Source organism: Sminthopsis crassicaudata, chromosome 6 (genome assembly GCF_048593235.1).
Source record: "Sminthopsis crassicaudata isolate SCR6 chromosome 6, ASM4859323v1, whole genome shotgun sequence".
NCBI lineage: Eukaryota > Metazoa > Chordata > Mammalia > Dasyuromorphia > Dasyuridae > Sminthopsis > Sminthopsis crassicaudata.
The window spans coordinates 256,637,262-256,662,403 of record NC_133622.1 but is presented as its reverse complement, the minus strand read 5'-3'; the positions used below and the strand labels follow the sequence as shown (position 1 = coordinate 256,662,403).

The following is a 25,142-nucleotide window of genomic DNA, read 5'->3' as shown; positions in this document are numbered from 1 at the left end:
AGGAGGCTGTGGGTGATAAAGTGGTGGTGGTTCTTTGTGACGAGTGGGAGGCTGTCCCTGTTGGCGTGGATCCCGTGGTACCTTTCACGGTGGCCGTGGTGAGTGTAGTGGAAGAGGTCCGTGTGCTGGATGGGACAGATGAGGAGGTGAGTGTTGTGTGAGGGAGAGAGGTGGGTGTTGGTTCCGAGGAAGGAATGGTTGTGCTGTGCTGTGTGTGTGTGCCTGATTGTGTGGCAGTTGTTGACATGATCCCAGCAGTGCCAGGGCCTGTGGGTTTCATGGTGGTCCCTGTGTGGACGGAACCAGTTTGGGGAACAGTTGTGCGAGTGGTGGTTGTAGTCATGGTGATGGGTCCAGAAATGGGTGCAGTGGTTGTGTGATTTGGTGCAGTGACTGAGGACGTGTTAGGACCAGTAGATGAGGCTCTGGTTGTGCTCTGCGAGGAGGCTGTGGGTGATAAAGTGGTGGTGGTTCTTTGTGAAGAGTGGGAGGCTGTCCCTGTTGGCGTGGATCCCGTGGTACCTTTCACGGTGGCCGTGGTGAGTGTAGTGGAAGAGGTCCGTGTGCTGGATGGGACAGATGAGGAGGTGAGTGTTGTGTGAGGGAGAGAGGTGGGTGTTGGTTCCGAGGAAGGAATGGTTGTGCTGTGCTGTGTGTGTGTGCCTGATTGTGTGGCAGTTGTTGACATGATCCCAGCAGTGCCAGGGCCTGTGGGTTTCATGGTGGTCCCTGTGTGGACGGAACCAGTTTGGGGAACAGTTGTGCGAGTGGTGGTTGTAGTCATGGTGATGGGTCCAGAAATGGGTGCAGTGGTTGTGTGTTGTGGTGCAGTGACTGAGGACGTGTTAGGACCAGTAGATGAGGCTCTGGTTGTGCTCTGCGAGGAGGCTGTGGGTGATAAAGTGGTGGTGGTTCTTTGTGACGAGTGGGAGGCTGTCCCTGTTGGCGTGGATCCCGTGGTACCTTTCACGGTGGCCGTGGTGAGTGTAGTGGAAGAGGTCCGTGTGCTGGATGGGACAGATGAGGAGGTGAGTGTTGTGTGAGGGAGAGAGGTGGGTGTTGGTTCCGAGGAAGGAATGGTTGTGCTGTGCTGTGTGTGTGTGCCTGATTGTGTGGCAGTTGTTGACATGATCCCAGCAGTGCCAGGGCCTGTGGGTTTCATGGTGGTCCCTGTGTGGACGGAACCAGTTTGGGGAACAGTTGTGCGAGTGGTGGTTGTAGTCATGGTGATGGGTCCAGAAATGGGTGCAGTGGTTGTGTGTTGTGGTGCAGTGACTGAGGACGTGTTAGGACCAGTAGATGAGGCTCTGGTTGTGCTCTGCGAGGAGGCTGTGGGTGATAAAGTGGTGGTGGTTCTTTGTGAAGAGTGGGAGGCTGTCCCTGTTGGCGTGGATCCCGTGGTACCTTTCACGGTGGCCGTGGTGAGTGTAGTGGAAGAGGTCCGTGTGCTGGATGGGACAGATGAGGAGGTGAGTGTTGTGTGAGGGAGAGAGGTGGGTGTTGGTTCCGAGGAAGGAATGGTTGTGCTGTGCTGTGTGTGTGTGCCTGATTGTGTGGCAGTTGTTGACATGATCCCAGCAGTGCCAGGGCCTGTGGGTTTCATGGTGGTCCCTGTGTGGACGGAACCAGTTTGGGGAACAGTTGTGCGAGTGGTGGTTGTAGTCATGGTGATGGGTCCAGAAATGGGTGCAGTGGTTGTGTGTTGTGGTGCAGTGACTGAGGACGTGTTAGGACCAGTAGATGAGGCTCTGGTTGTGCTCTGCGAGGAGGCTGTGGGTGATAAAGTGGTGGTGGTTCTTTGTGACGAGTGGGAGGCTGTCCCTGTTGGCGTGGATCCCGTGGTACCTTTCACGGTGGCCGTGGTGAGTGTAGTGGAAGAGGTCCGTGTGCTGGATGGGACAGATGAGGAGGTGAGTGTTGTGTGAGGGAGAGAGGTGGGTGTTGGTTCCGAGGAAGGAATGGTTGTGCTGTGCTGTGTGTGTGTGCCTGATTGTGTGGCAGTTGTTGACATGATCCCAGCAGTGCCAGGGCCTGTGGGTTTCATGGTGGTCCCTGTGTGGACGGAACCAGTTTGGGGAACAGTTGTGCGAGTGGTGGTTGTAGTCATGGTGATGGGTCCAGAAATGGGTGCAGTGGTTGTGTGTTGTGGTGCAGTGACTGAGGACGTGTTAGGACCAGTAGATGAGGCTCTGGTTGTGCTCTGCGAGGAGGCTGTGGGTGATAAAGTGGTGGTGGTTCTTTGTGAAGAGTGGGAGGCTGTCCCTGTTGGCGTGGATCCCGTGGTACCTTTCACGGTGGCCGTGGTGAGTGTAGTGGAAGAGGTCCGTGTGCTGGATGGGACAGATGAGGAGGTGAGTGTTGTGTGAGGGAGAGAGGTGGGTGTTGGTTCCGAGGAAGGAATGGTTGTGCTGTGCTGTGTGTGTGTGCCTGATTGTGTGGCAGTTGTTGACATGATCCCAGCAGTGCCAGGGCCTGTGGGTTTCATGGTGGTCCCTGTGTGGACGGAACCAGTTTGGGGAACAGTTGTGCGAGTGGTGGTTGTAGTCATGGTGATGGGTCCAGAAATGGGTGCAGTGGTTGTGTGTTGTGGTGCAGTGACTGAGGACGTGTTAGGACCAGTAGATGAGGCTCTGGTTGTGCTCTGCGAGGAGGCTGTGGGTGATAAAGTGGTGGTGGTTCTTTGTGAAGAGTGGGAGGCTGTCCCTGTTGGCGTGGATCCCGTGGTACCTTTCACGGTGGCCGTGGTGAGTGTAGTGGAAGAGGTCCGTGTGCTGGATGGGACAGATGAGGAGGTGAGTGTTGTGTGAGGGAGAGAGGTGGGTGTTGGTTCCGAGGAAGGAATGGTTGTGCTGTGCTGTGTGTGTGTGCCTGATTGTGTGGCAGTTGTTGACATGATCCCAGCAGTGCCAGGGCCTGTGGGTTTCATGGTGGTCCCTGTGTGGACGGAACCAGTTTGGGGAACAGTTGTGCGAGTGGTGGTTGTAGTCATGGTGATGGGTCCAGAAATGGGTGCAGTGGTTGTGTGTTGTGGTGCAGTGACTGAGGACGTGTTAGGACCAGTAGATGAGGCTCTGGTTGTGCTCTGCGAGGAGGCTGTGGGTGATAAAGTGGTGGTGGTTCTTTGTGAAGAGTGGGAGGCTGTCCCTGTTGGCGTGGATCCCGTGGTACCTTTCACGGTGGCCGTGGTGAGTGTAGTGGAAGAGGTCCGTGTGCTGGATGGGACAGATGAGGAGGTGAGTGTTGTGTGAGGGAGAGAGGTGGGTGTTGGTTCCGAGGAAGGAATGGTTGTGCTGTGCTGTGTGTGTGTGCCTGATTGTGTGGCAGTTGTTGACATGATCCCAGCAGTGCCAGGGCCTGTGGGTTTCATGGTGGTCCCTGTGTGGACGGAACCAGTTTGGGGAACAGTTGTGCGAGTGGTGGTTGTAGTCATGGTGATGGGTCCAGAAATGGGTGCAGTGGTTGTGTGTTGTGGTGCAGTGACTGAGGACGTGTTAGGACCAGTAGATGAGGCTCTGGTTGTGCTCTGCGAGGAGGCTGTGGGTGATAAAGTGGTGGTGGTTCTTTGTGACGAGTGGGAGGCTGTCCCTGTTGGCGTGGATCCCGTGGTACCTTTCACGGTGGCCGTGGTGAGTGTAGTGGAAGAGGTCCGTGTGCTGGATGGGACAGATGAGGAGGTGAGTGTTGTGTGAGGGAGAGAGGTGGGTGTTGGTTCCGAGGAAGGAATGGTTGTGCTGTGCTGTGTGTGTGTGCCTGATTGTGTGGCAGTTGTTGACATGATCCCAGCAGTGCCAGGGCCTGTGGGTTTCATGGTGGTCCCTGTGTGGACGGAACCAGTTTGGGGAACAGTTGTGCGAGTGGTGGTTGTAGTCATGGTGATGGGTCCAGAAATGGGTGCAGTGGTTGTGTGTTGTGGTGCAGTGACTGAGGACGTGTTAGGACCAGTAGATGAGGCTCTGGTTGTGCTCTGCGAGGAGGCTGTGGGTGATAAAGTGGTGGTGGTTCTTTGTGAAGAGTGGGAGGCTGTCCCTGTTGGCGTGGATCCCGTGGTACCTTTCACGGTGGCCGTGGTGAGTGTAGTGGAAGAGGTCCGTGTGCTGGATGGGACAGATGAGGAGGTGAGTGTTGTGTGAGGGAGAGAGGTGGGTGTTGGTTCCGAGGAAGGAATGGTTGTGCTGTGCTGTGTGTGTGTGCCTGATTGTGTGGCAGTTGTTGACATGATCCCAGCAGTGCCAGGGCCTGTGGGTTTCATGGTGGTCCCTGTGTGGACGGAACCAGTTTGGGGAACAGTTGTGCGAGTGGTGGTTGTAGTCATGGTGATGGGTCCAGAAATGGGTGCAGTGGTTGTGTGATTTGGTGCAGTGACTGAGGACGTGTTAGGACCAGTAGATGAGGCTCTGGTTGTGCTCTGCGAGGAGGCTGTGGGTGATAAAGTGGTGGTGGTTCTTTGTGACGAGTGGGAGGCTGTCCCTGTTGGCGTGGATCCCGTGGTACCTTTCACGGTGGCCGTGGTGAGTGTAGTGGAAGAGGTCCGTGTGCTGGATGGGACAGATGAGGAGGTGAGTGTTGTGTGAGGGAGAGAGGTGGGTGTTGGTTCCGAGGAAGGAATGGTTGTGCTGTGCTGTGTGTGTGTGCCTGATTGTGTGGCAGTTGTTGACATGATCCCAGCAGTGCCAGGGCCTGTGGGTTTCATGGTGGTCCCTGTGTGGACGGAACCAGTTTGGGGAACAGTTGTGCGAGTGGTGGTTGTAGTCATGGTGATGGGTCCAGAAATGGGTGCAGTGGTTGTGTGATTTGGTGCAGTGACTGAGGACGTGTTAGGACCAGTAGATGAGGCTCTGGTTGTGCTGTGCGAGGAGGCTGTGGGTGATAAAGTGGTGGTGGTTCTTTGTGACGAGTGGGAGGCTGTCCCTGTTGGCGTGGATCCCGTGGTACCTTTCACGGTGGCCGTGGTGAGTGTAGTGGAAGAGGTCCGTGTGCTGGATGGGACAGATGAGGAGGTGAGTGTTGTGTGAGGGAGAGAGGTGGGTGTTGGTTCCGAGGAAGGAATGGTTGTGCTGTGCTGTGTGTGTGTGCCTGATTGTGTGGCAGTTGTTGACATGATCCCAGCAGTGCCAGGGCCTGTGGGTTTCATGGTGGTCCCTGTGTGGACGGAACCAGTTTGGGGAACAGTTGTGCGAGTGGTGGTTGTAGTCATGGTGATGGGTCCAGAAATGGGTGCAGTGGTTGTGTGTTGTGGTGCAGTGACTGAGGACGTGTTAGGACCAGTAGATGAGGCTCTGGTTGTGCTCTGCGAGGAGGCTGTGGGTGATAAAGTGGTGGTGGTTCTTTGTGAAGAGTGGGAGGCTGTCCCTGTTGGCGTGGATCCCGTGGTACCTTTCACGGTGGCCGTGGTGAGTGTAGTGGAAGAGGTCCGTGTGCTGGATGGGACAGATGAGGAGGTGAGTGTTGTGTGAGGGAGAGAGGTGGGTGTTGGTTCCGAGGAAGGAATGGTTGTGCTGTGCTGTGTGTGTGTGCCTGATTGTGTGGCAGTTGTTGACATGATCCCAGCAGTGCCAGGGCCTGTGGGTTTCATGGTGGTCCCTGTGTGGACGGAACCAGTTTGGGGAACAGTTGTGCGAGTGGTGGTTGTAGTCATGGTGATGGGTCCAGAAATGGGTGCAGTGGTTGTGTGATTTGGTGCAGTGACTGAGGACGTGTTAGGACCAGTAGATGAGGCTCTGGTTGTGCTCTGCGAGGAGGCTGTGGGTGATAAAGTGGTGGTGGTTCTTTGTGAAGAGTGGGAGGCTGTCCCTGTTGGCGTGGATCCCGTGGTACCTTTCACGGTGGCCGTGGTGAGTGTAGTGGAAGAGGTCCGTGTGCTGGATGGGACAGATGAGGAGGTGAGTGTTGTGTGAGGGAGAGAGGTGGGTGTTGGTTCCGAGGAAGGAATGGTTGTGCTGTGCTGTGTGTGTGTGCCTGATTGTGTGGCAGTTGTTGACATGATCCCAGCAGTGCCAGGGCCTGTGGGTTTCATGGTGGTCCCTGTGTGGACGGAACCAGTTTGGGGAACAGTTGTGCGAGTGGTGGTTGTAGTCATGGTGATGGGTCCAGAAATGGGTGCAGTGGTTGTGTGTTGTGGTGCAGTGACTGAGGACGTGTTAGGACCAGTAGATGAGGCTCTGGTTGTGCTCTGCGAGGAGGCTGTGGGTGATAAAGTGGTGGTGGTTCTTTGTGACGAGTGGGAGGCTGTCCCTGTTGGCGTGGATCCCGTGGTACCTTTCACGGTGGCCGTGGTGAGTGTAGTGGAAGAGGTCCGTGTGCTGGATGGGACAGATGAGGAGGTGAGTGTTGTGTGAGGGAGAGAGGTGGGTGTTGGTTCCGAGGAAGGAATGGTTGTGCTGTGCTGTGTGTGTGTGCCTGATTGTGTGGCAGTTGTTGACATGATCCCAGCAGTGCCAGGGCCTGTGGGTTTCATGGTGGTCCCTGTGTGGACGGAACCAGTTTGGGGAACAGTTGTGCGAGTGGTGGTTGTAGTCATGGTGATGGGTCCAGAAATGGGTGCAGTGGTTGTGTGTTGTGGTGCAGTGACTGAGGACGTGTTAGGACCAGTAGATGAGGCTCTGGTTGTGCTCTGCGAGGAGGCTGTGGGTGATAAAGTGGTGGTGGTTCTTTGTGAAGAGTGGGAGGCTGTCCCTGTTGGCGTGGATCCCGTGGTACCTTTCACGGTGGCCGTGGTGAGTGTAGTGGAAGAGGTCCGTGTGCTGGATGGGACAGATGAGGAGGTGAGTGTTGTGTGAGGGAGAGAGGTGGGTGTTGGTTCCGAGGAAGGAATGGTTGTGCTGTGCTGTGTGTGTGTGCCTGATTGTGTGGCAGTTGTTGACATGATCCCAGCAGTGCCAGGGCCTGTGGGTTTCATGGTGGTCCCTGTGTGGACGGAACCAGTTTGGGGAACAGTTGTGCGAGTGGTGGTTGTAGTCATGGTGATGGGTCCAGAAATGGGTGCAGTGGTTGTGTGTTGTGGTGCAGTGACTGAGGACGTGTTAGGACCAGTAGATGAGGCTCTGGTTGTGCTCTGCGAGGAGGCTGTGGGTGATAAAGTGGTGGTGGTTCTTTGTGACGAGTGGGAGGCTGTCCCTGTTGGCGTGGATCCCGTGGTACCTTTCACGGTGGCCGTGGTGAGTGTAGTGGAAGAGGTCCGTGTGCTGGATGGGACAGATGAGGAGGTGAGTGTTGTGTGAGGGAGAGAGGTGGGTGTTGGTTCCGAGGAAGGAATGGTTGTGCTGTGCTGTGTGTGTGTGCCTGATTGTGTGGCAGTTGTTGACATGATCCCAGCAGTGCCAGGGCCTGTGGGTTTCATGGTGGTCCCTGTGTGGACGGAACCAGTTTGGGGAACAGTTGTGCGAGTGGTGGTTGTAGTCATGGTGATGGGTCCAGAAATGGGTGCAGTGGTTGTGTGTTGTGGTGCAGTGACTGAGGACGTGTTAGGACCAGTAGATGAGGCTCTGGTTGTGCTCTGCGAGGAGGCTGTGGGTGATAAAGTGGTGGTGGTTCTTTGTGAAGAGTGGGAGGCTGTCCCTGTTGGCGTGGATCCCGTGGTACCTTTCACGGTGGCCGTGGTGAGTGTAGTGGAAGAGGTCCGTGTGCTGGATGGGACAGATGAGGAGGTGAGTGTTGTGTGAGGGAGAGAGGTGGGTGTTGGTTCCGAGGAAGGAATGGTTGTGCTGTGCTGTGTGTGTGTGCCTGATTGTGTGGCAGTTGTTGACATGATCCCAGCAGTGCCAGGGCCTGTGGGTTTCATGGTGGTCCCTGTGTGGACGGAACCAGTTTGGGGAACAGTTGTGCGAGTGGTGGTTGTAGTCATGGTGATGGGTCCAGAAATGGGTGCAGTGGTTGTGTGTTGTGGTGCAGTGACTGAGGACGTGTTAGGACCAGTAGATGAGGCTCTGGTTGTGCTCTGCGAGGAGGCTGTGGGTGATAAAGTGGTGGTGGTTCTTTGTGAAGAGTGGGAGGCTGTCCCTGTTGGCGTGGATCCCGTGGTACCTTTCACGGTGGCCGTGGTGAGTGTAGTGGAAGAGGTCCGTGTGCTGGATGGGACAGATGAGGAGGTGAGTGTTGTGTGAGGGAGAGAGGTGGGTGTTGGTTCCGAGGAAGGAATGGTTGTGCTGTGCTGTGTGTGTGTGCCTGATTGTGTGGCAGTTGTTGACATGATCCCAGCAGTGCCAGGGCCTGTGGGTTTCATGGTGGTCCCTGTGTGGACGGAACCAGTTTGGGGAACAGTTGTGCGAGTGGTGGTTGTAGTCATGGTGATGGGTCCAGAAATGGGTGCAGTGGTTGTGTGTTGTGGTGCAGTGACTGAGGACGTGTTAGGACCAGTAGATGAGGCTCTGGTTGTGCTCTGCGAGGAGGCTGTGGGTGATAAAGTGGTGGTGGTTCTTTGTGAAGAGTGGGAGGCTGTCCCTGTTGGCGTGGATCCCGTGGTACCTTTCACGGTGGCCGTGGTGAGTGTAGTGGAAGAGGTCCGTGTGCTGGATGGGACAGATGAGGAGGTGAGTGTTGTGTGAGGGAGAGAGGTGGGTGTTGGTTCCGAGGAAGGAATGGTTGTGCTGTGCTGTGTGTGTGTGCCTGATTGTGTGGCAGTTGTTGACATGATCCCAGCAGTGCCAGGGCCTGTGGGTTTCATGGTGGTCCCTGTGTGGACGGAACCAGTTTGGGGAACAGTTGTGCGAGTGGTGGTTGTAGTCATGGTGATGGGTCCAGAAATGGGTGCAGTGGTTGTGTGTTGTGGTGCAGTGACTGAGGACGTGTTAGGACCAGTAGATGAGGCTCTGGTTGTGCTCTGCGAGGAGGCTGTGGGTGATAAAGTGGTGGTGGTTCTTTGTGACGAGTGGGAGGCTGTCCCTGTTGGCGTGGATCCCGTGGTACCTTTCACGGTGGCCGTGGTGAGTGTAGTGGAAGAGGTCCGTGTGCTGGATGGGACAGATGAGGAGGTGAGTGTTGTGTGAGGGAGAGAGGTGGGTGTTGGTTCCGAGGAAGGAATGGTTGTGCTGTGCTGTGTGTGTGTGCCTGATTGTGTGGCAGTTGTTGACATGATCCCAGCAGTGCCAGGGCCTGTGGGTTTCATGGTGGTCCCTGTGTGGACGGAACCAGTTTGGGGAACAGTTGTGCGAGTGGTGGTTGTAGTCATGGTGATGGGTCCAGAAATGGGTGCAGTGGTTGTGTGATTTGGTGCAGTGACTGAGGACGTGTTAGGACCAGTAGATGAGGCTCTGGTTGTGCTCTGCGAGGAGGCTGTGGGTGATAAAGTGGTGGTGGTTCTTTGTGACGAGTGGGAGGCTGTCCCTGTTGGCGTGGATCCCGTGGTACCTTTCACGGTGGCCGTGGTGAGTGTAGTGGAAGAGGTCCGTGTGCTGGATGGGACAGATGAGGAGGTGAGTGTTGTGTGAGGGAGAGAGGTGGGTGTTGGTTCCGAGGAAGGAATGGTTGTGCTGTGCTGTGTGTGTGTGCCTGATTGTGTGGCAGTTGTTGACATGATCCCAGCAGTGCCAGGGCCTGTGGGTTTCATGGTGGTCCCTGTGTGGACGGAACCAGTTTGGGGAACAGTTGTGCGAGTGGTGGTTGTAGTCATGGTGATGGGTCCAGAAATGGGTGCAGTGGTTGTGTGTTGTGGTGCAGTGACTGAGGACGTGTTAGGACCAGTAGATGAGGCTCTGGTTGTGCTCTGCGAGGAGGCTGTGGGTGATAAAGTGGTGGTGGTTCTTTGTGAAGAGTGGGAGGCTGTCCCTGTTGGCGTGGATCCCGTGGTACCTTTCACGGTGGCCGTGGTGAGTGTAGTGGAAGAGGTCCGTGTGCTGGATGGGACAGATGAGGAGGTGAGTGTTGTGTGAGGGAGAGAGGTGGGTGTTGGTTCCGAGGAAGGAATGGTTGTGCTGTGCTGTGTGTGTGTGCCTGATTGTGTGGCAGTTGTTGACATGATCCCAGCAGTGCCAGGGCCTGTGGGTTTCATGGTGGTCCCTGTGTGGACGGAACCAGTTTGGGGAACAGTTGTGCGAGTGGTGGTTGTAGTCATGGTGATGGGTCCAGAAATGGGTGCAGTGGTTGTGTGATTTGGTGCAGTGACTGAGGACGTGTTAGGACCAGTAGATGAGGCTCTGGTTGTGCTCTGCGAGGAGGCTGTGGGTGATAAAGTGGTGGTGGTTCTTTGTGAAGAGTGGGAGGCTGTCCCTGTTGGCGTGGATCCCGTGGTACCTTTCACGGTGGCCGTGGTGAGTGTAGTGGAAGAGGTCCGTGTGCTGGATGGGACAGATGAGGAGGTGAGTGTTGTGTGAGGGAGAGAGGTGGGTGTTGGTTCCGAGGAAGGAATGGTTGTGCTGTGCTGTGTGTGTGTGCCTGATTGTGTGGCAGTTGTTGACATGATCCCAGCAGTGCCAGGGCCTGTGGGTTTCATGGTGGTCCCTGTGTGGACGGAACCAGTTTGGGGAACAGTTGTGCGAGTGGTGGTTGTAGTCATGGTGATGGGTCCAGAAATGGGTGCAGTGGTTGTGTGTTTGGTGCAGTGACTGAGGACGTGTTAGGACCAGTAGATGAGGCTCTGGTTGTGCTCTGCGAGGAGGCTGTGGGTGATAAAGTGGTGGTGGTTCTTTGTGACGAGTGGGAGGCTGTCCCTGTTGGCGTGGATCCCGTGGTACCTTTCACGGTGGCCGTGGTGAGTGTAGTGGAAGAGGTCCGTGTGCTGGATGGGACAGATGAGGAGGTGAGTGTTGTGTGAGGGAGAGAGGTGGGTGTTGGTTCCGAGGAAGGAATGGTTGTGCTGTGCTGTGTGTGTGTGCCTGATTGTGTGGCAGTTGTTGACATGATCCCAGCAGTGCCAGGGCCTGTGGGTTTCATGGTGGTCCCTGTGTGGACGGAACCAGTTTGGGGAACAGTTGTGCGAGTGGTGGTTGTAGTCATGGTGATGGGTCCAGAAATGGGTGCAGTGGTTGTGTGTTGTGGTGCAGTGACTGAGGACGTGTTAGGACCAGTAGATGAGGCTCTGGTTGTGCTCTGCGAGGAGGCTGTGGGTGATAAAGTGGTGGTGGTTCTTTGTGAAGAGTGGGAGGCTGTCCCTGTTGGCGTGGATCCCGTGGTACCTTTCACGGTGGCCGTGGTGAGTGTAGTGGAAGAGGTCCGTGTGCTGGATGGGACAGATGAGGAGGTGAGTGTTGTGTGAGGGAGAGAGGTGGGTGTTGGTTCCGAGGAAGGAATGGTTGTGCTGTGCTGTGTGTGTGTGCCTGATTGTGTGGCAGTTGTTGACATGATCCCAGCAGTGCCAGGGCCTGTGGGTTTCATGGTGGTCCCTGTGTGGACGGAACCAGTTTGGGGAACAGTTGTGCGAGTGGTGGTTGTAGTCATGGTGATGGGTCCAGAAATGGGTGCAGTGGTTGTGTGTTGTGGTGCAGTGACTGAGGACGTGTTAGGACCAGTAGATGAGGCTCTGGTTGTGCTCTGCGAGGAGGCTGTGGGTGATAAAGTGGTGGTGGTTCTTTGTGAAGAGTGGGAGGCTGTCCCTGTTGGCGTGGATCCTGTGGTACCTTTCACGGTGGCCGTGGTGAGTGTAGTGGAAGAGGTCCGTGTGCTGGATGGGACAGATGAGGAGGTGAGTGTTGTGTGAGGGAGAGAGGTGGGTGTTGGTTCCGAGGAAGGAATGGTTGTGCTGTGCTGTGTGTGTGTGCCTGATTGTGTGGCAGTTGTTGACATGATCCCAGCAGTGCCAGGGCCTGTGGGTTTCATGGTGGTCCCTGTGTGGACGGAACCAGTTTGGGGAACAGTTGTGCGAGTGGTGGTTGTAGTCATGGTGATGGGTCCAGAAATGGGTGCAGTGGTTGTGTGTTTGGTGCAGTGACTGAGGACGTGTTAGGACCAGTAGATGAGGCTCTGGTTGTGCTCTGCGAGGAGGCTGTGGGTGATAAAGTGGTGGTGGTTCTTTGTGAAGAGTGGGAGGCTGTCCCTGTTGGCGTGGATCCCGTGGTACCTTTCACGGTGGCCGTGGTGAGTGTAGTGGAAGAGGTCCGTGTGCTGGATGGGACAGATGAGGAGGTGAGTGTTGTGTGAGGGAGAGAGGTGGGTGTTGGTTCCGAGGAAGGAATGGTTGTGCTGTGCTGTGTGTGTGTGCCTGATTGTGTGGCAGTTGTTGACATGATCCCAGCAGTGCCAGGGCCTGTGGGTTTCATGGTGGTCCCTGTGTGGACGGAACCAGTTTGGGGAACAGTTGTGCGAGTGGTGGTTGTAGTCATGGTGATGGGTCCAGAAATGGGTGCAGTGGTTGTGTGATTTGGTGCAGTGACTGAGGACGTGTTAGGACCAGTAGATGAGGCTCTGGTTGTGCTCTGCGAGGAGGCTGTGGGTGATAAAGTGGTGGTGGTTCTTTGTGACGAGTGGGAGGCTGTCCCTGTTGGCGTGGATCCCGTGGTACCTTTCACGGTGGCCGTGGTGAGTGTAGTGGAAGAGGTCCGTGTGCTGGATGGGACAGATGAGGAGGTGAGTATTGTGTGAGGGAGAGAGGTGGGTGTTGGTTCCGAGGAAGGAATGGTTGTGCTGTGCTGTGTGTGTGTGCCTGATTGTGTGGCAGTTGTTGACATGATCCCAGCAGTGCCAGGGCCTGTGGGTTTCATGGTGGTCCCTGTGTGGACGGAACCAGTTTGGGGAACAGTTGTGCGAGTGGTGGTTGTAGTCATGGTGATGGGTCCAGAAATGGGTGCAGTGGTTGTGTGTTGTGGTGCAGTGACTGAGGACGTGTTAGGACCAGTAGATGAGGCTCTGGTTGTGCTCTGCGAGGAGGCTGTGGGTGATAAAGTGGTGGTGGTTCTTTGTGAAGAGTGGGAGGCTGTCCCTGTTGGCGTGGATCCCGTGGTACCTTTCACGGTGGCCGTGGTGAGTGTAGTGGAAGAGGTCCGTGTGCTGGATGGGACAGATGAGGAGGTGAGTATTGTGTGAGGGAGAGAGGTGGGTGTTGGTTCCGAGGAAGGAATGGTTGTGCTGTGCTGTGTGTGTGTGCCTGATTGTGTGGCAGTTGTTGACATGATCCCAGCAGTGCCAGGGCCTGTGGGTTTCATGGTGGTCCCTGTGTGGACGGAACCAGTTTGGGGAACAGTTGTGCGAGTGGTGGTTGTAGTCATGGTGATGGGTCCAGAAATGGGTGCAGTGGTTGTGTGTTGTGGTGCAGTGACTGAGGACATGTTAGGACCAGTAGATGAGGCTCTGGTTGTGCTCTGCGAGGAGGCTGTGGGTGATAAAGTGGTGGTGGTTCTTTGTGACGAGTGGGAGGCTGTCCCTGTTGGCGTGGATCCCGTGGTACCTTTCACGGTGGCCGTGGTGAGTGTAGTGGAAGAGGTCCGTGTGCTGGATGGGACAGATGAGGAGGTGAGTGTTGTGTGAGGGAGAGAGGTGGGTGTTGGTTCCGAGGAAGGAATGGTTGTGCTGTGCTGTGTGTGTGTGCCTGATTGTGTGGCAGTTGTTGACATGATCCCAGCAGTGCCAGGGCCTGTGGGTTTCATGGTGGTCCCTGTGTGGACGGAACCAGTTTGGGGAACAGTTGTGCGAGTGGTGGTTGTAGTCATGGTGATGGGTCCAGAAATGGGTGCAGTGGTTGTGTGATTTGGTGCAGTGACTGAGGACGTGTTAGGACCAGTAGATGAGGCTCTGGTTGTGCTCTGCGAGGAGGCTGTGGGTGATAAAGTGGTGGTGGTTCTTTGTGAAGAGTGGGAGGCTGTCCCTGTTGGCGTGGATCCCGTGGTACCTTTCACGGTGGCCGTGGTGAGTGTAGTGGAAGAGGTCCGTGTGCTGGATGGGACAGATGAGGAGGTGAGTGTTGTGTGAGGGAGAGAGGTGGGTGTTGGTTCCGAGGAAGGAATGGTTGTGCTGTGCTGTGTGTGTGTGCCTGATTGTGTGGCAGTTGTTGACATGATCCCAGCAGTGCCAGGGCCTGTGGGTTTCATGGTGGTCCCTGTGTGGACGGAACCAGTTTGGGGAACAGTTGTGCGAGTGGTGGTTGTAGTCATGGTGATGGGTCCAGAAATGGGTGCAGTGGTTGTGTGTTTGGTGCAGTGACTGAGGACGTGTTAGGACCAGTAGATGAGGCTCTGGTTGTGCTCTGCGAGGAGGCTGTGGGTGATAAAGTGGTGGTGGTTCTTTGTGAAGAGTGGGAGGCTGTCCCTGTTGGCGTGGATCCCGTGGTACCTTTCACGGTGGCCGTGGTGAGTGTAGTGGAAGAGGTCCGTGTGCTGGATGGGACAGATGAGGAGGTGAGTGTTGTGTGAGGGAGAGAGGTGGGTGTTGGTTCCGAGGAAGGAATGGTTGTGCTGTGCTGTGTGTGTGTGCCTGATTGTGTGGCAGTTGTTGACATGATCCCAGCAGTGCCAGGGCCTGTGGGTTTCATGGTGGTCCCTGTGTGGACGGAACCAGTTTGGGGAACAGTTGTGCGAGTGGTGGTTGTAGTCATGGTGATGGGTCCAGAAATGGGTGCAGTGGTTGTGTGATTTGGTGCAGTGACTGAGGACGTGTTAGGACCAGTAGATGAGGCTCTGGTTGTGCTCTGCGAGGAGGCTGTGGGTGATAAAGTGGTGGTGGTTCTTTGTGAAGAGTGGGAGGCTGTCCCTGTTGGCGTGGATCCCGTGGTACCTTTCACGGTGGCCGTGGTGAGTGTAGTGGAAGAGGTCCGTGTGCTGGATGGGACAGATGAGGAGGTGAGTGTTGTGTGAGGGAGAGAGGTGGGTGTTGGTTCCGAGGAAGGAATGGTTGTGCTGTGCTGTGTGTGTGTGCCTGATTGTGTGGCAGTTGTTGACATGATCCCAGCAGTGCCAGGGCCTGTGGGTTTCATGGTGGTCCCTGTGTGGACGGAACCAGTTTGGGGAACAGTTGTGCGAGTGGTGGTTGTAGTCATGGTGATGGGTCCAGAAATGGGTGCAGTGGTTGTGTGTTGTGGTGCAGTGACTGAGGACGTGTTAGGACCAGTAGATGAGGCTCTGGTTGTGCTCTGCGAGGAGGCTGTGGGTGATAAAGTGGTGGTGGTTCTTTGTGACGAGTGGGAGGCTGTCCCTGTTGGCGTGGATCCCGTGGTACCTTTCACGGTGGCCGTGGTGAGTGTAGTGGAAGAGGTCCGTGTGCTGGATGGGACAGATGAGGAGGTGAGTGTTGTGTGAGGGAGAGAGGTGGGTGTTGGTTCCGAGGAAGGAATGGTTGTGCTGTGCTGTGTGTGTGTGCCTGATTGTGTGGCAGTTGTTGACATGATCCCAGCAGTGCCAGGGCCTGTGGGTTTCATGGTGGTCCCTGTGTGGACGGAACCAGTTTGGGGAACAGTTGTGCGAGTGGTGGTTGTAGTCATGGTGATGGGTCCAGAAATGGGTGCAGTGGTTGTGTGTTGTGGTGCAGTGACTGAGGACGTGTTAGGACCAGTAGATGAGGCTCTGGTTGTGCTCTGCGAGGAGGCTGTGGGTGATAAAGTGGTGGTGGTTCTTTGTGAAGAGTGGGAGGCTGTCCCTGTTGGCGTGGATCCCGTGGTACCTTTCACGGTGGCCGTGGTGAGTGTAGTGGAAGAGGTCCGTGTGCTGGATGGGACAGATGAGGAGGTGAGTGTTGTGTGAGGGAGAGAGGTGGGTGTTGGTTCCGAGGAAGGAATGGTTGTGCTGTGCTGTGTGTGTGTGCCTGATTGTGTGGCAGTTGTTGACATGATCCCAGCAGTGCCAGGGCCTGTGGGTTTCATGGTGGTCCCTGTGTGGACGGAACCAGTTTGGGGAACAGTTGTGCGAGTGGTGGTTGTAGTCATGGTGATGGGTCCAGAAATGGGTGCAGTGGTTGTGTGATTTGGTGCAGTGACTGAGGACGTGTTAGGACCAGTAGATGAGGCTCTGGTTGTGCTCTGCGAGGAGGCTGTGGGTGATAAAGTGGTGGTGGTTCTTTGTGAAGAGTGGGAGGCTGTCCCTGTTGGCGTGGATCCCGTGGTACCTTTCACGGTGGCCGTGGTGAGTGTAGTGGAAGAGGTCCGTGTGCTGGATGGGACAGATGAGGAGGTGAGTGTTGTGTGAGGGAGAGAGGTGGGTGTTGGTTCCGAGGAAGGAATGGTTGTGCTGTGCTGTGTGTGTGTGCCTGATTGTGTGGCAGTTGTTGACATGATCCCAGCAGTGCCAGGGCCTGTGGGTTTCATGGTGGTCCCTGTGTGGACGGAACCAGTTTGGGGAACAGTTGTGCGAGTGGTGGTTGTAGTCATGGTGATGGGTCCAGAAATGGGTGCAGTGGTTGTGTGATTTGGTGCAGTGACTGAGGACGTGTTAGGACCAGTAGATGAGGCTCTGGTTGTGCTCTGCGAGGAGGCTGTGGGTGATAAAGTGGTGGTGGTTCTTTGTGACGAGTGGGAGGCTGTCCCTGTTGGCGTGGATCCCGTGGTACCTTTCACGGTGGCCGTGGTGAGTGTAGTGGAAGAGGTCCGTGTGCTGGATGGGACAGATGAGGAGGTGAGTGTTGTGTGAGGGAGAGAGGTGGGTGTTGGTTCCGAGGAAGGAATGGTTGTGCTGTGCTGTGTGTGTGTGCCTGATTGTGTGGCAGTTGTTGACATGATCCCAGCAGTGCCAGGGCCTGTGGGTTTCATGGTGGTCCCTGTGTGGACGGAACCAGTTTGGGGAACAGTTGTGCGAGTGGTGGTTGTAGTCATGGTGATGGGTCCAGAAATGGGTGCAGTGGTTGTGTGTTGTGGTGCAGTGACTGAGGACGTGTTAGGACCAGTAGATGAGGCTCTGGTTGTGCTCTGCGAGGAGGCTGTGGGTGATAAAGTGGTGGTGGTTCTTTGTGAAGAGTGGGAGGCTGTCCCTGTTGGCGTGGATCCCGTGGTACCTTTCACGGTGGCCGTGGTGAGTGTAGTGGAAGAGGTCCGTGTGCTGGATGGGACAGATGAGGAGGTGAGTGTTGTGTGAGGGAGAGAGGTGGGTGTTGGTTCCGAGGAAGGAATGGTTGTGCTGTGCTGTGTGTGTGTGCCTGATTGTGTGGCAGTTGTTGACATGATCCCAGCAGTGCCAGGGCCTGTGGGTTTCATGGTGGTCCCTGTGTGGACGGAACCAGTTTGGGGAACAGTTGTGCGAGTGGTGGTTGTAGTCATGGTGATGGGTCCAGAAATGGGTGCAGTGGTTGTGTGATTTGGTGCAGTGACTGAGGACGTGTTAGGACCAGTAGATGAGGCTCTGGTTGTGCTCTGCGAGGAGGCTGTGGGTGATAAAGTGGTGGTGGTTCTTTGTGACGAGTGGGAGGCTGTCCCTGTTGGCGTGGATCCCGTGGTACCTTTCACGGTGGCCGTGGTGAGTGTAGTGGAAGAGGTCCGTGTGCTGGATGGGACAGATGAGGAGGTGAGTGTTGTGTGAGGGAGAGAGGTGGGTGTTGGTTCCGAGGAAGGAATGGTTGTGCTGTGCTGTGTGTGTGTGCCTGATTGTGTGGCAGTTGTTGACATGATCCCAGCAGTGCCAGGGCCTGTGGGTTTCATGGTGGTCCCTGTGTGGACGGAACCAGTTTGGGGAACAGTTGTGCGAGTGGTGGTTGTAGTCATGGTGATGGGTCCAGAAATGGGTGCAGTGGTTGTGTGTTTGGTGCAGTGACTGAGGACGTGTTAGGACCAGTAGATGAGGCTCTGGTTGTGCTCTGCGAGGAGGCTGTGGGTGATAAAGTGGTGGTGGTTCTTTGTGACGAGTGGGAGGGTGTCCCTGTTGGCGTGGATCCCGTGGTACCTTTCACGGTGGCCGTGGTGAGTGTAGTGGAAGAGGTCCGTGTGCTGGATGGGACAGATGAGGAGGTGAGTGTTGTGTGAGGGAGAGAGGTGGGTGTTGGTTCCGAGGAAGGAATGGTTGTGCTGTGCTGTGTGTGTGTGCCTGATTGTGTGGCAGTTGTTGACATGATCCCAGCAGTGCCAGGGCCTGTGGGTTTCATGGTGGTCCCTGTGTGGACGGAACCAGTTTGGGGAACAGTTGTGCGAGTGGTGGTTGTAGTCATGGTGATGGGTCCAGAAATGGGTGCAGTGGTTGTGTGTTTGGTGCAGTGACTGAGGACGTGTTAGGACCAGTAGATGAGGCTCTGGTTGTGCTCTGCGAGGAGGCTGTGGGTGATAAAGTGGTGGTGGTTCTTTGTGAAGAGTGGGAGGCTGTCCCTGTTGGCGTGGATCCCGTGGTACCTTTCACGGTGGCCGTGGTGAGTGTAGTGGAAGAGGTCCGTGTGCTGGATGGGACAGATGAGGAGGTGAGTGTTGTGTGAGGGAGAGAGGTGGGTGTTGGTTCCGAGGAAGGAATGGTTGTGCTGTGCTGTGTGTGTGTGCCTGATTGTGTGGCAGTTGTTGACATGATCCCAGCAGTGCCAGGGCCTGTGGGTTTCATGGTGGTCCCTGTGTGGACGGAACCAGTTTGGGGAACAGTTGTGCGAGTGGTGGTTGTAGTCATGGTGATGGGTCCAGAAATGGGTGCAGTGGTTGTGTGATTTGGTGCAGTGACTGAGGACGTGTTAGGACCAGTAGATGAGGCTCTGGTTGTGCTCTGCGAGGAGGCTGTGGGTGATAAAGTGGTGGTGGTTCTTTGTGACGAGTGGGAGGCTGTCCCTGTTGGCGTGGATCCCGTGGTACCTTTCACGGTGGCCGTGGTGAGTGTAGTGGAAGAGGTCCGTGTGCTGGATGGGACAGATGAGGAGGTGAGTGTTGTGTGAGGGAGAGAGGTGGGTGTTGGTTCCGAGGAAGGAATGGTTGTGCTGTGCTGTGTGTGTGTGCCTGATTGTGTGGCAGTTGTTGACATGATCCCAGCAGTGCCAGGGCCTGTGGGTTTCATGGTGGTCCCTGTGTGGACGGAACCAGTTTGGGGAACAGTTGTGCGAGTGGTGGTTGTAGTCATGGTGATGGGTCCAGAAATGGGTGCAGTGGTTGTGTGTTGTGGTGCAGTGACTGAGGACGTGTTAGGACCAGTAGATGAGGCTCTGGTTGTGCTCTGCGAGGAGGCTGTGGGTGATAAAGTGGTGGTGGTTCTTTGTGAAGAGTGGGAGGCTGTCCCTGTTGGCGTGGATCCCGTGGTACCTTTCACGGTGGCCGTGGTGAGTGTAGTGGAAGAGGTCCGTGTGCTGGATGGGACAGATGAGGAGGTGAGTGTTGTGTGAGGGAGAGAGGTGGGTGTTGGTTCCGAGGAAGGAATGGTTGTGCTGTGCTGTGTGTGTGTGCCTGATTGTGTGGCAGTTGTTGACATGATCCCAGCAGTGCCAGGGCCTGTGGGTTTCATGGTGGTCCCTGTGTGGACGGAACCAGTTTGGGGAACAGTTGTGCGAGTGGTGGTTGTAGTCATGGTGATGGGTCCAGAAATGGGTGCAGTGGTTGTGTGTTTGGTGCAGTGACTGAGGACGTGTTAGGACCAGTAGATGAGGCTCTGGTTGTGCTCTGCGAGGAGGCTGTGGGTGATAAAGTGGTGGTGGTTCTTTGTGACGAGTGGGAGGCTGTCCCTGTTGGTGAGCTGTTTGTGATTCTTGTGGCCGTGGGTTTGTTCTGTTTGGTGGTGGAGTGCCGCATGCTCGTTACCACTGAGGCCGTTTCTGTGGCGTGCGGTTTCTGTTGAGATGTTAGGCTTGGAGTTGGGGACTCTGACTTGCTGGTGCTGCTGGCTTCTGTCCATGGAACTGGCGTGTGCGTCACCTGACCTCTCGTGGTTGTCCTTGTCTGGATGCTTTCAGGGGTTCCTGTGGGTACTGAAGAAACTGAGGAAACAGGAGAGAAGATTTCATTTCCTCTGATGTTCTTGTAAGTTTGTAAATGGGGACTCTCTCCCCAAATGTTCTTTCAGCAAACAGGTGTCTGCCTGTCTCTCCCTGTGCTTCTGTCCAAGGTGCTGGCTGCCATGTTCATGGATACATTGATCATCCTGAGCCAAAGAGATCCCCTCTGTGGGCCTCCTTCTCTTGGTAGAGAAACCTCCCTCCTCTCAGGTGTGATGGTATCCCAGGCTGATTTGGGAGATGCCTCAGACCCTGGGCCTTCACATTTCCTTGGACAAGCTTGCCCTCCTCCTTCAGCTTTCTTACAGTCTTGTTGCCCCCTGGTGGGTCTTCTTTTGTGACCTCTCTAATTATCTACATAATGAACTACATATGAAGTGCATGCAGGGAATGTCCTTGCCCCCAGGGCCCAGAATCCTCCAGAGCTCTCTCCATGATCTCAGCTTTCCTCCCTCTGACATAGCTAACCCCACTCCCTGTTTCGTCTTCCATATGCCTCCTGCCTTGCTTAGGGATTCTCCAAAGTACTAAATCTGGGCTATTCCATGAACCCTAAGCTCTGAATTAGGGCTTCCCTCCTTTATATTGAATGGAGCCAGATGGAAATGGCCAATTTGGGAGACAGTGGGATCCTGGGCCATGCTGAATGAACCATTCAAAAACCGGAAGTCCCACATGCTTTGTTAGTTGGCTGAGATCTGCCGCAGCCATGGCCAGGGGGAAGCTCCAGAACGCTTCCCCACTCATCCTCTCCCACCTCCCCTAGGTACTCCAGGCCAGTGGGGTTGCCTGACCCCGCAGTTCAACTCACATCAGGATAATTTTTCAGAGATATGAGTGACAGCAGTAAAAGTGCTCACCAGTATGTGGTAGAGACTCTGGCCCTCTTGAAGTCCCTGCCGGCGTGGCTGTGGTCAGCGTGGGCCACAGTGACGTCCCGGAGGTTCCCGTGGTGCTCGCCGTGGATCGTGCCGTAGATTGTGTGGCTGTTGTTGGGAGGGTGCCTGGGTTCTCTGAAGTGGCCTGTGTGATGGGTGAAGTCCTCACGGTGGAGCCCAGTGGGAGGGTGGCCAGGGTTTCCGAGACAGCTGACGAGGTAACTGCCACTGTGATGGGAATTGCTGCGGGAACCATAGACAGAGTATGGCCGTACTGTGGCCCCTGCACTTGACATGGCTGAGCCTCCCTCCTGCCCTTCCCCAGTGCGTGCCCCCAGTCCCAGGGTACTCCTGGCTAGCTTTCACCACTCCCCACACACAGAGGGTATGTGTCCTATGCCCGCATGTGGGCACAGTCATGATCATGGCCCCTGCATGGGTCGGGTCTCTCTTCTAGGCTTCCACTGCTCTCATGGGACCTTCCTGGGTAAGATCTGGTCACCCAGGGACCCGGACAATGACAGTTCGAGAACTGGCCATAATCCTCCTCCTCCGACCTCATGGCAACACCAAAGACAGGATGACAAGTGGTGTCCCCATGTTTCTGCTGAGGAAACTGAAGGTCATTCAGGAGTCGTTGACTTGGACCTGCTAGAGTGCCGGTCAGAAGCAGATTTTGATCCCAGGCTGCTCTCTCTTGTGGCCCTTTCCTCAATGTCAGATCTCAGAATCTGAGGTGGAGGACCGGAAGAAGGGCACAGTCTAATCTGCCCCCTGGATTTGGGCAGAGCAGATTTCTGGGAGTTTAGAGGGGAGATATTGGAGACCCCAGGGAATTATACACGACAAGGTAGTCCCAGAAAACTCCCGCAAATGACATTTTCAGGTCACAGAAGAGAGAAGATTTTGATGAGGATGAAATGTGAGTATTATCTCAAGAGACTGATGTGGCTACCCAGGAAGCTCCTCGATGAGCTTAGGACTCTCATACAGAAGATGGGAGCCAAAGTGCGTCCTGTATGGATGCATCCAGAGTCCTAAACCTTAGAACCTTAGGGGCTCACAAGAACCTGTAGAAAGCAACAACCATCCAACTTTTTCTCTAGAAAGCCCGCAGCAGCAAAGAGGGTTCAAGAGCAGAGAAGACCTACCTGGAGGGATGGGACGAGGACCACTGATAGCAGAGAAAAAGCCACCCTGTTTATGGGGATGCTTAGAAGACAGAACAAAAGTAATGAACAGGAAATTGGCAACTAAGGTCTTTTTGCTCAGTTGTTTTACTTTTATCTGACTTTTCCTTTTGGGGTTTTCTTGGCAAAACTACTGGAATCATTTGCCATTTCTTTCTCCAGCTCAGTTTCCAGATGAGGAACCTGAGGCAAGCACTGTGGAGTGACTTCCTTAGAATCACTCAACTCTGGAGGGTCTCAGGCCAGATCTGAACTCAGAAAGATGAGTCTTCCTGATTTCAAGCCCAGTAATCTCTCCACTGCACCATCTAGCTATCCAGGGTAACTAAGCTAAGGAGACAGGAAGAGAAGCTGGCCCGGGTTTTTTGATGTCAGGCCCCAGGCTCTGATGTGCTCTATCTTATGGCACTGACAGAGGTGGGACACACATCTGCACCTTCCTCAGATCCTTTGGAAAGGCTGTGAAGAAATGGGGCAGTGCTACCATAGAAGGGGCAGTGTAAGCCAGTGAACTTGACTTCAGTTCCTGACAAGATTCTAAAAAAGGAAAAAGCCAGCAGGGCCTCCTGAAGGCCAAATTGGCCATATTGCCTTTTCAAGGCAGTTCCCAGAGGAATAGAGCAGGGGAATCTGGGGGTGATAATTTACTCAGTCAAATGTTTAACCCCCTCATTCTTAGGAACCATATCAAGGGAGGAGGGCTGGTGCACAGCACAATTCCATTGGTCCAGAACTGATTGAAGGATGAGGTGGAAAGATTGATTAGTCAGGGTTTTATGGAAGGAGAAGGCTGTATTTACACACTCCTCAATTTCCACTGCCTTCCTGTGGGAAAAGCATCCTTTGGGCGTGGTATCTATGGGAAATGCTGAGGTTCAGTTCTCAAGTGGATGCTTGAAGCTTTGGGCAAGAGATCACTGTGGTCCACTGCACCAGCAAACTCAGCTTGGGTCTACCCCTTCTCTTTCTGGCCTTTATTTAGAAACTCTGTCTGTGAAGGGTGGAACCAAGATGGTGCAGTAGCAGGAAGATGCAAACCTGCCCTCTCCCCCCATACAAAATACATTAGAAAATAGGTTGAATCCTGATTGGGAAATCCACTAGGATTTTTTTTTCCAGTCCAGGTCAACACAGGAAGACAGTGAGGGCATGGAAACCAAGGACAGGGTATGGCCAGGGGTTTGCTGAGCATTTTAGTGGGCAGGAGTTGCGTCTGTGCATCAGGGCAAGAAGTCCTGGATCCATTCAGGGGAATTCTAATCTCAGGGAGAATGTGGAAACATGTCAGCTGGCTACTGTGTCATCCAAAGGAATTAACTCATGGATCCAGGGTAGACTGAGGAAGGAGCCTGAGTCTTGAGGCAACATTCCAAGGAGAGGAGTGTTGTGGGCCCTGGACAACGTATTCAGTGAGCAGCATCTCTGTGGCTCTGACACCAGAAACAGAATGGGGTCTCAGTTCCGGCTTCCAGCTTTATCTGAAGCCTGCTGAGAAAGAACCAGGGTAGCAATCCCAGACCCAAGGGGAGCCTGCAGTTCTGTCCCACTGGATCCGTAGAACTTCCAGCTGGATGTTAGCAAGTGAATCTAGCAACAGTGTACTGGAACTTTTCACCAGGGTCAAGTCAACAGGTGTGTTGTGCAGAACTAAACTCAGACCAAGAACTGGCTGAGCTCAGGCCAGAAGGACCAAGATTAGACTTGGCCCTGGATCTCACCATTTTGGGAACATTGAAAGCTTGCAGATCCCTATGCTGATCTGTCCCTGAGATTCTGAAATAACACATTAAATACCTTAGATCAGAAGAATCCCAAAAGACAAAAGCTCAGCTGAGATACTTCCTTCAGATGTGTTCAGAGCCCACTACCAATGTAAAATCTAATGTCTGGAAGTTAGCTAGAAGAATGAGTAAACAACAAACAAAAAAACAATTCCACTTTGAAGAGCTCAGGGAAGAGTGGTGCCCAAAAACAAACCCAGAAGAAGGGAATGACTAGCAAAGCCTCTACGAAAACCACAGCTAGGCACAAGACCTACTAGAATTCCCAGAAGAGATAAATCAAAGAGCTTTTTTTTTTAAGAGCTAAAAATTATTTTATAAACAAAATGAAAATGCTAGAGGAAATAACGGAAAGGAATTGAGAGTGAAGAAAGATTTGGAAACAGAAGTAATACCTGAAACAAAATACCAAAAATAAAATTCCCTGAAAACTGGAATTGACCAAATAGAAACTAAAGTCTCCGTGAGACAATAAGAAAAGTTTTAAAAATTGAAAATTTAAATTATAGAAAACAACTGACAGGAAAACAGATCAAAGAAAGATAACAATAATCACTGGAACTATCCTGAAGCCATGAGTCTAGGCATCATATTTGAAGAAATAATGAAAGAAAACTGCTCAGATCTCTTAAAACCAGGAAAAGTAGAAAATGAAAGAACCCGACGTTCAGTGACTGTAAAAGAAAACCCACAGGAAAACTCCTAAGAATGTTATCAGAATATAAATATACCTGTTCCTCAGCCCTGTATGGCATCTTCACAAAAATCAACTGTATTAATCAAACTTGATAGACAAATGCAGAAATGTTAAGTGTACCTTTTGAAGACCACAATGCAATAAAATTATATTCACTAAAAGGCCACTGAAACAAAAATTAAAAATTAACGGGAGACTAAATAATGGATAGGATGAAGAACACATCCAAGAAACAGTCAATAATTTCATCAAAAATAGTAATGTCAATGAGTCATGGTTGCTTTCATCGAGTACTTAAAAGGCTGTCCTGGGGAAGAAGATTCATACTTACTCTGTTTACATCAAGAGTCTAGAATCAAGAACAATGGAGGAAAGGTGAAAAGGAAATTTCGATTCAATGGCAGGATAAAAAGGCCTAGAACTGAGAGTTGTCTAGGAGGGCTGCCTTGGGAGGGGGCTTCCGTTCCCTGAAGATCCTTGTGCAGAAGCTTGATAACTCTGTTGTGGAGGGTCAGGCTTGGTCTGGGGATCTTTGAGCTCCCTTCTGACCATGGCCTCCCAAAATTCTGTGAGAAAGTTCTAAATTGCTGGACAGGTGTGACTGGGAGTGACGGTCTGGCTGGTCAGTGACCCAGAACCTGCCAAAGAGTACCCTGCACCTAAGGGGGAGCCCTCCCAGCTGACTCTCCTCAAGTGTGTGTGAGTGTGTGTGTGTGTGTGAGTGTGTGTATGTGAGTGTGTGAGTGTGTGTGAGAGTGTGTGTATGAGTGTGTGAGTGTGTGTATGTGAGTGTGAGTGTGTGAGTGTGTGTGAGTGTGTGAGAGTATGTGTGAGAGTGTGTGAGTGTATGTGTGTGTGTATGTGAGTGTGT

The 25,142-nt window shown here is 53.9% G+C and overlaps 1 protein-coding gene across 1 annotated transcript in view; it reads right to left on the bottom strand.

The window, feature by feature from the left end:
• Positions 1-25,142, bottom strand: part of MUC6 (mucin 6, oligomeric mucus/gel-forming) — a 72,993-nt gene that overhangs the window by 5,060 nt on the left and 42,791 nt on the right. The window contains exons 32-33 of the mRNA XM_074273574.1: positions 20,586-20,846; positions 19,532-19,707 (exon numbers count right to left, since the gene is read on the bottom strand). Of these exons, the coding sequence (XP_074129675.1) occupies positions 19,532-19,707; positions 20,586-20,846 (437 nt within the window). The remainder of the gene's footprint in view (positions 1-19,531; positions 19,708-20,585; positions 20,847-25,142) is intronic.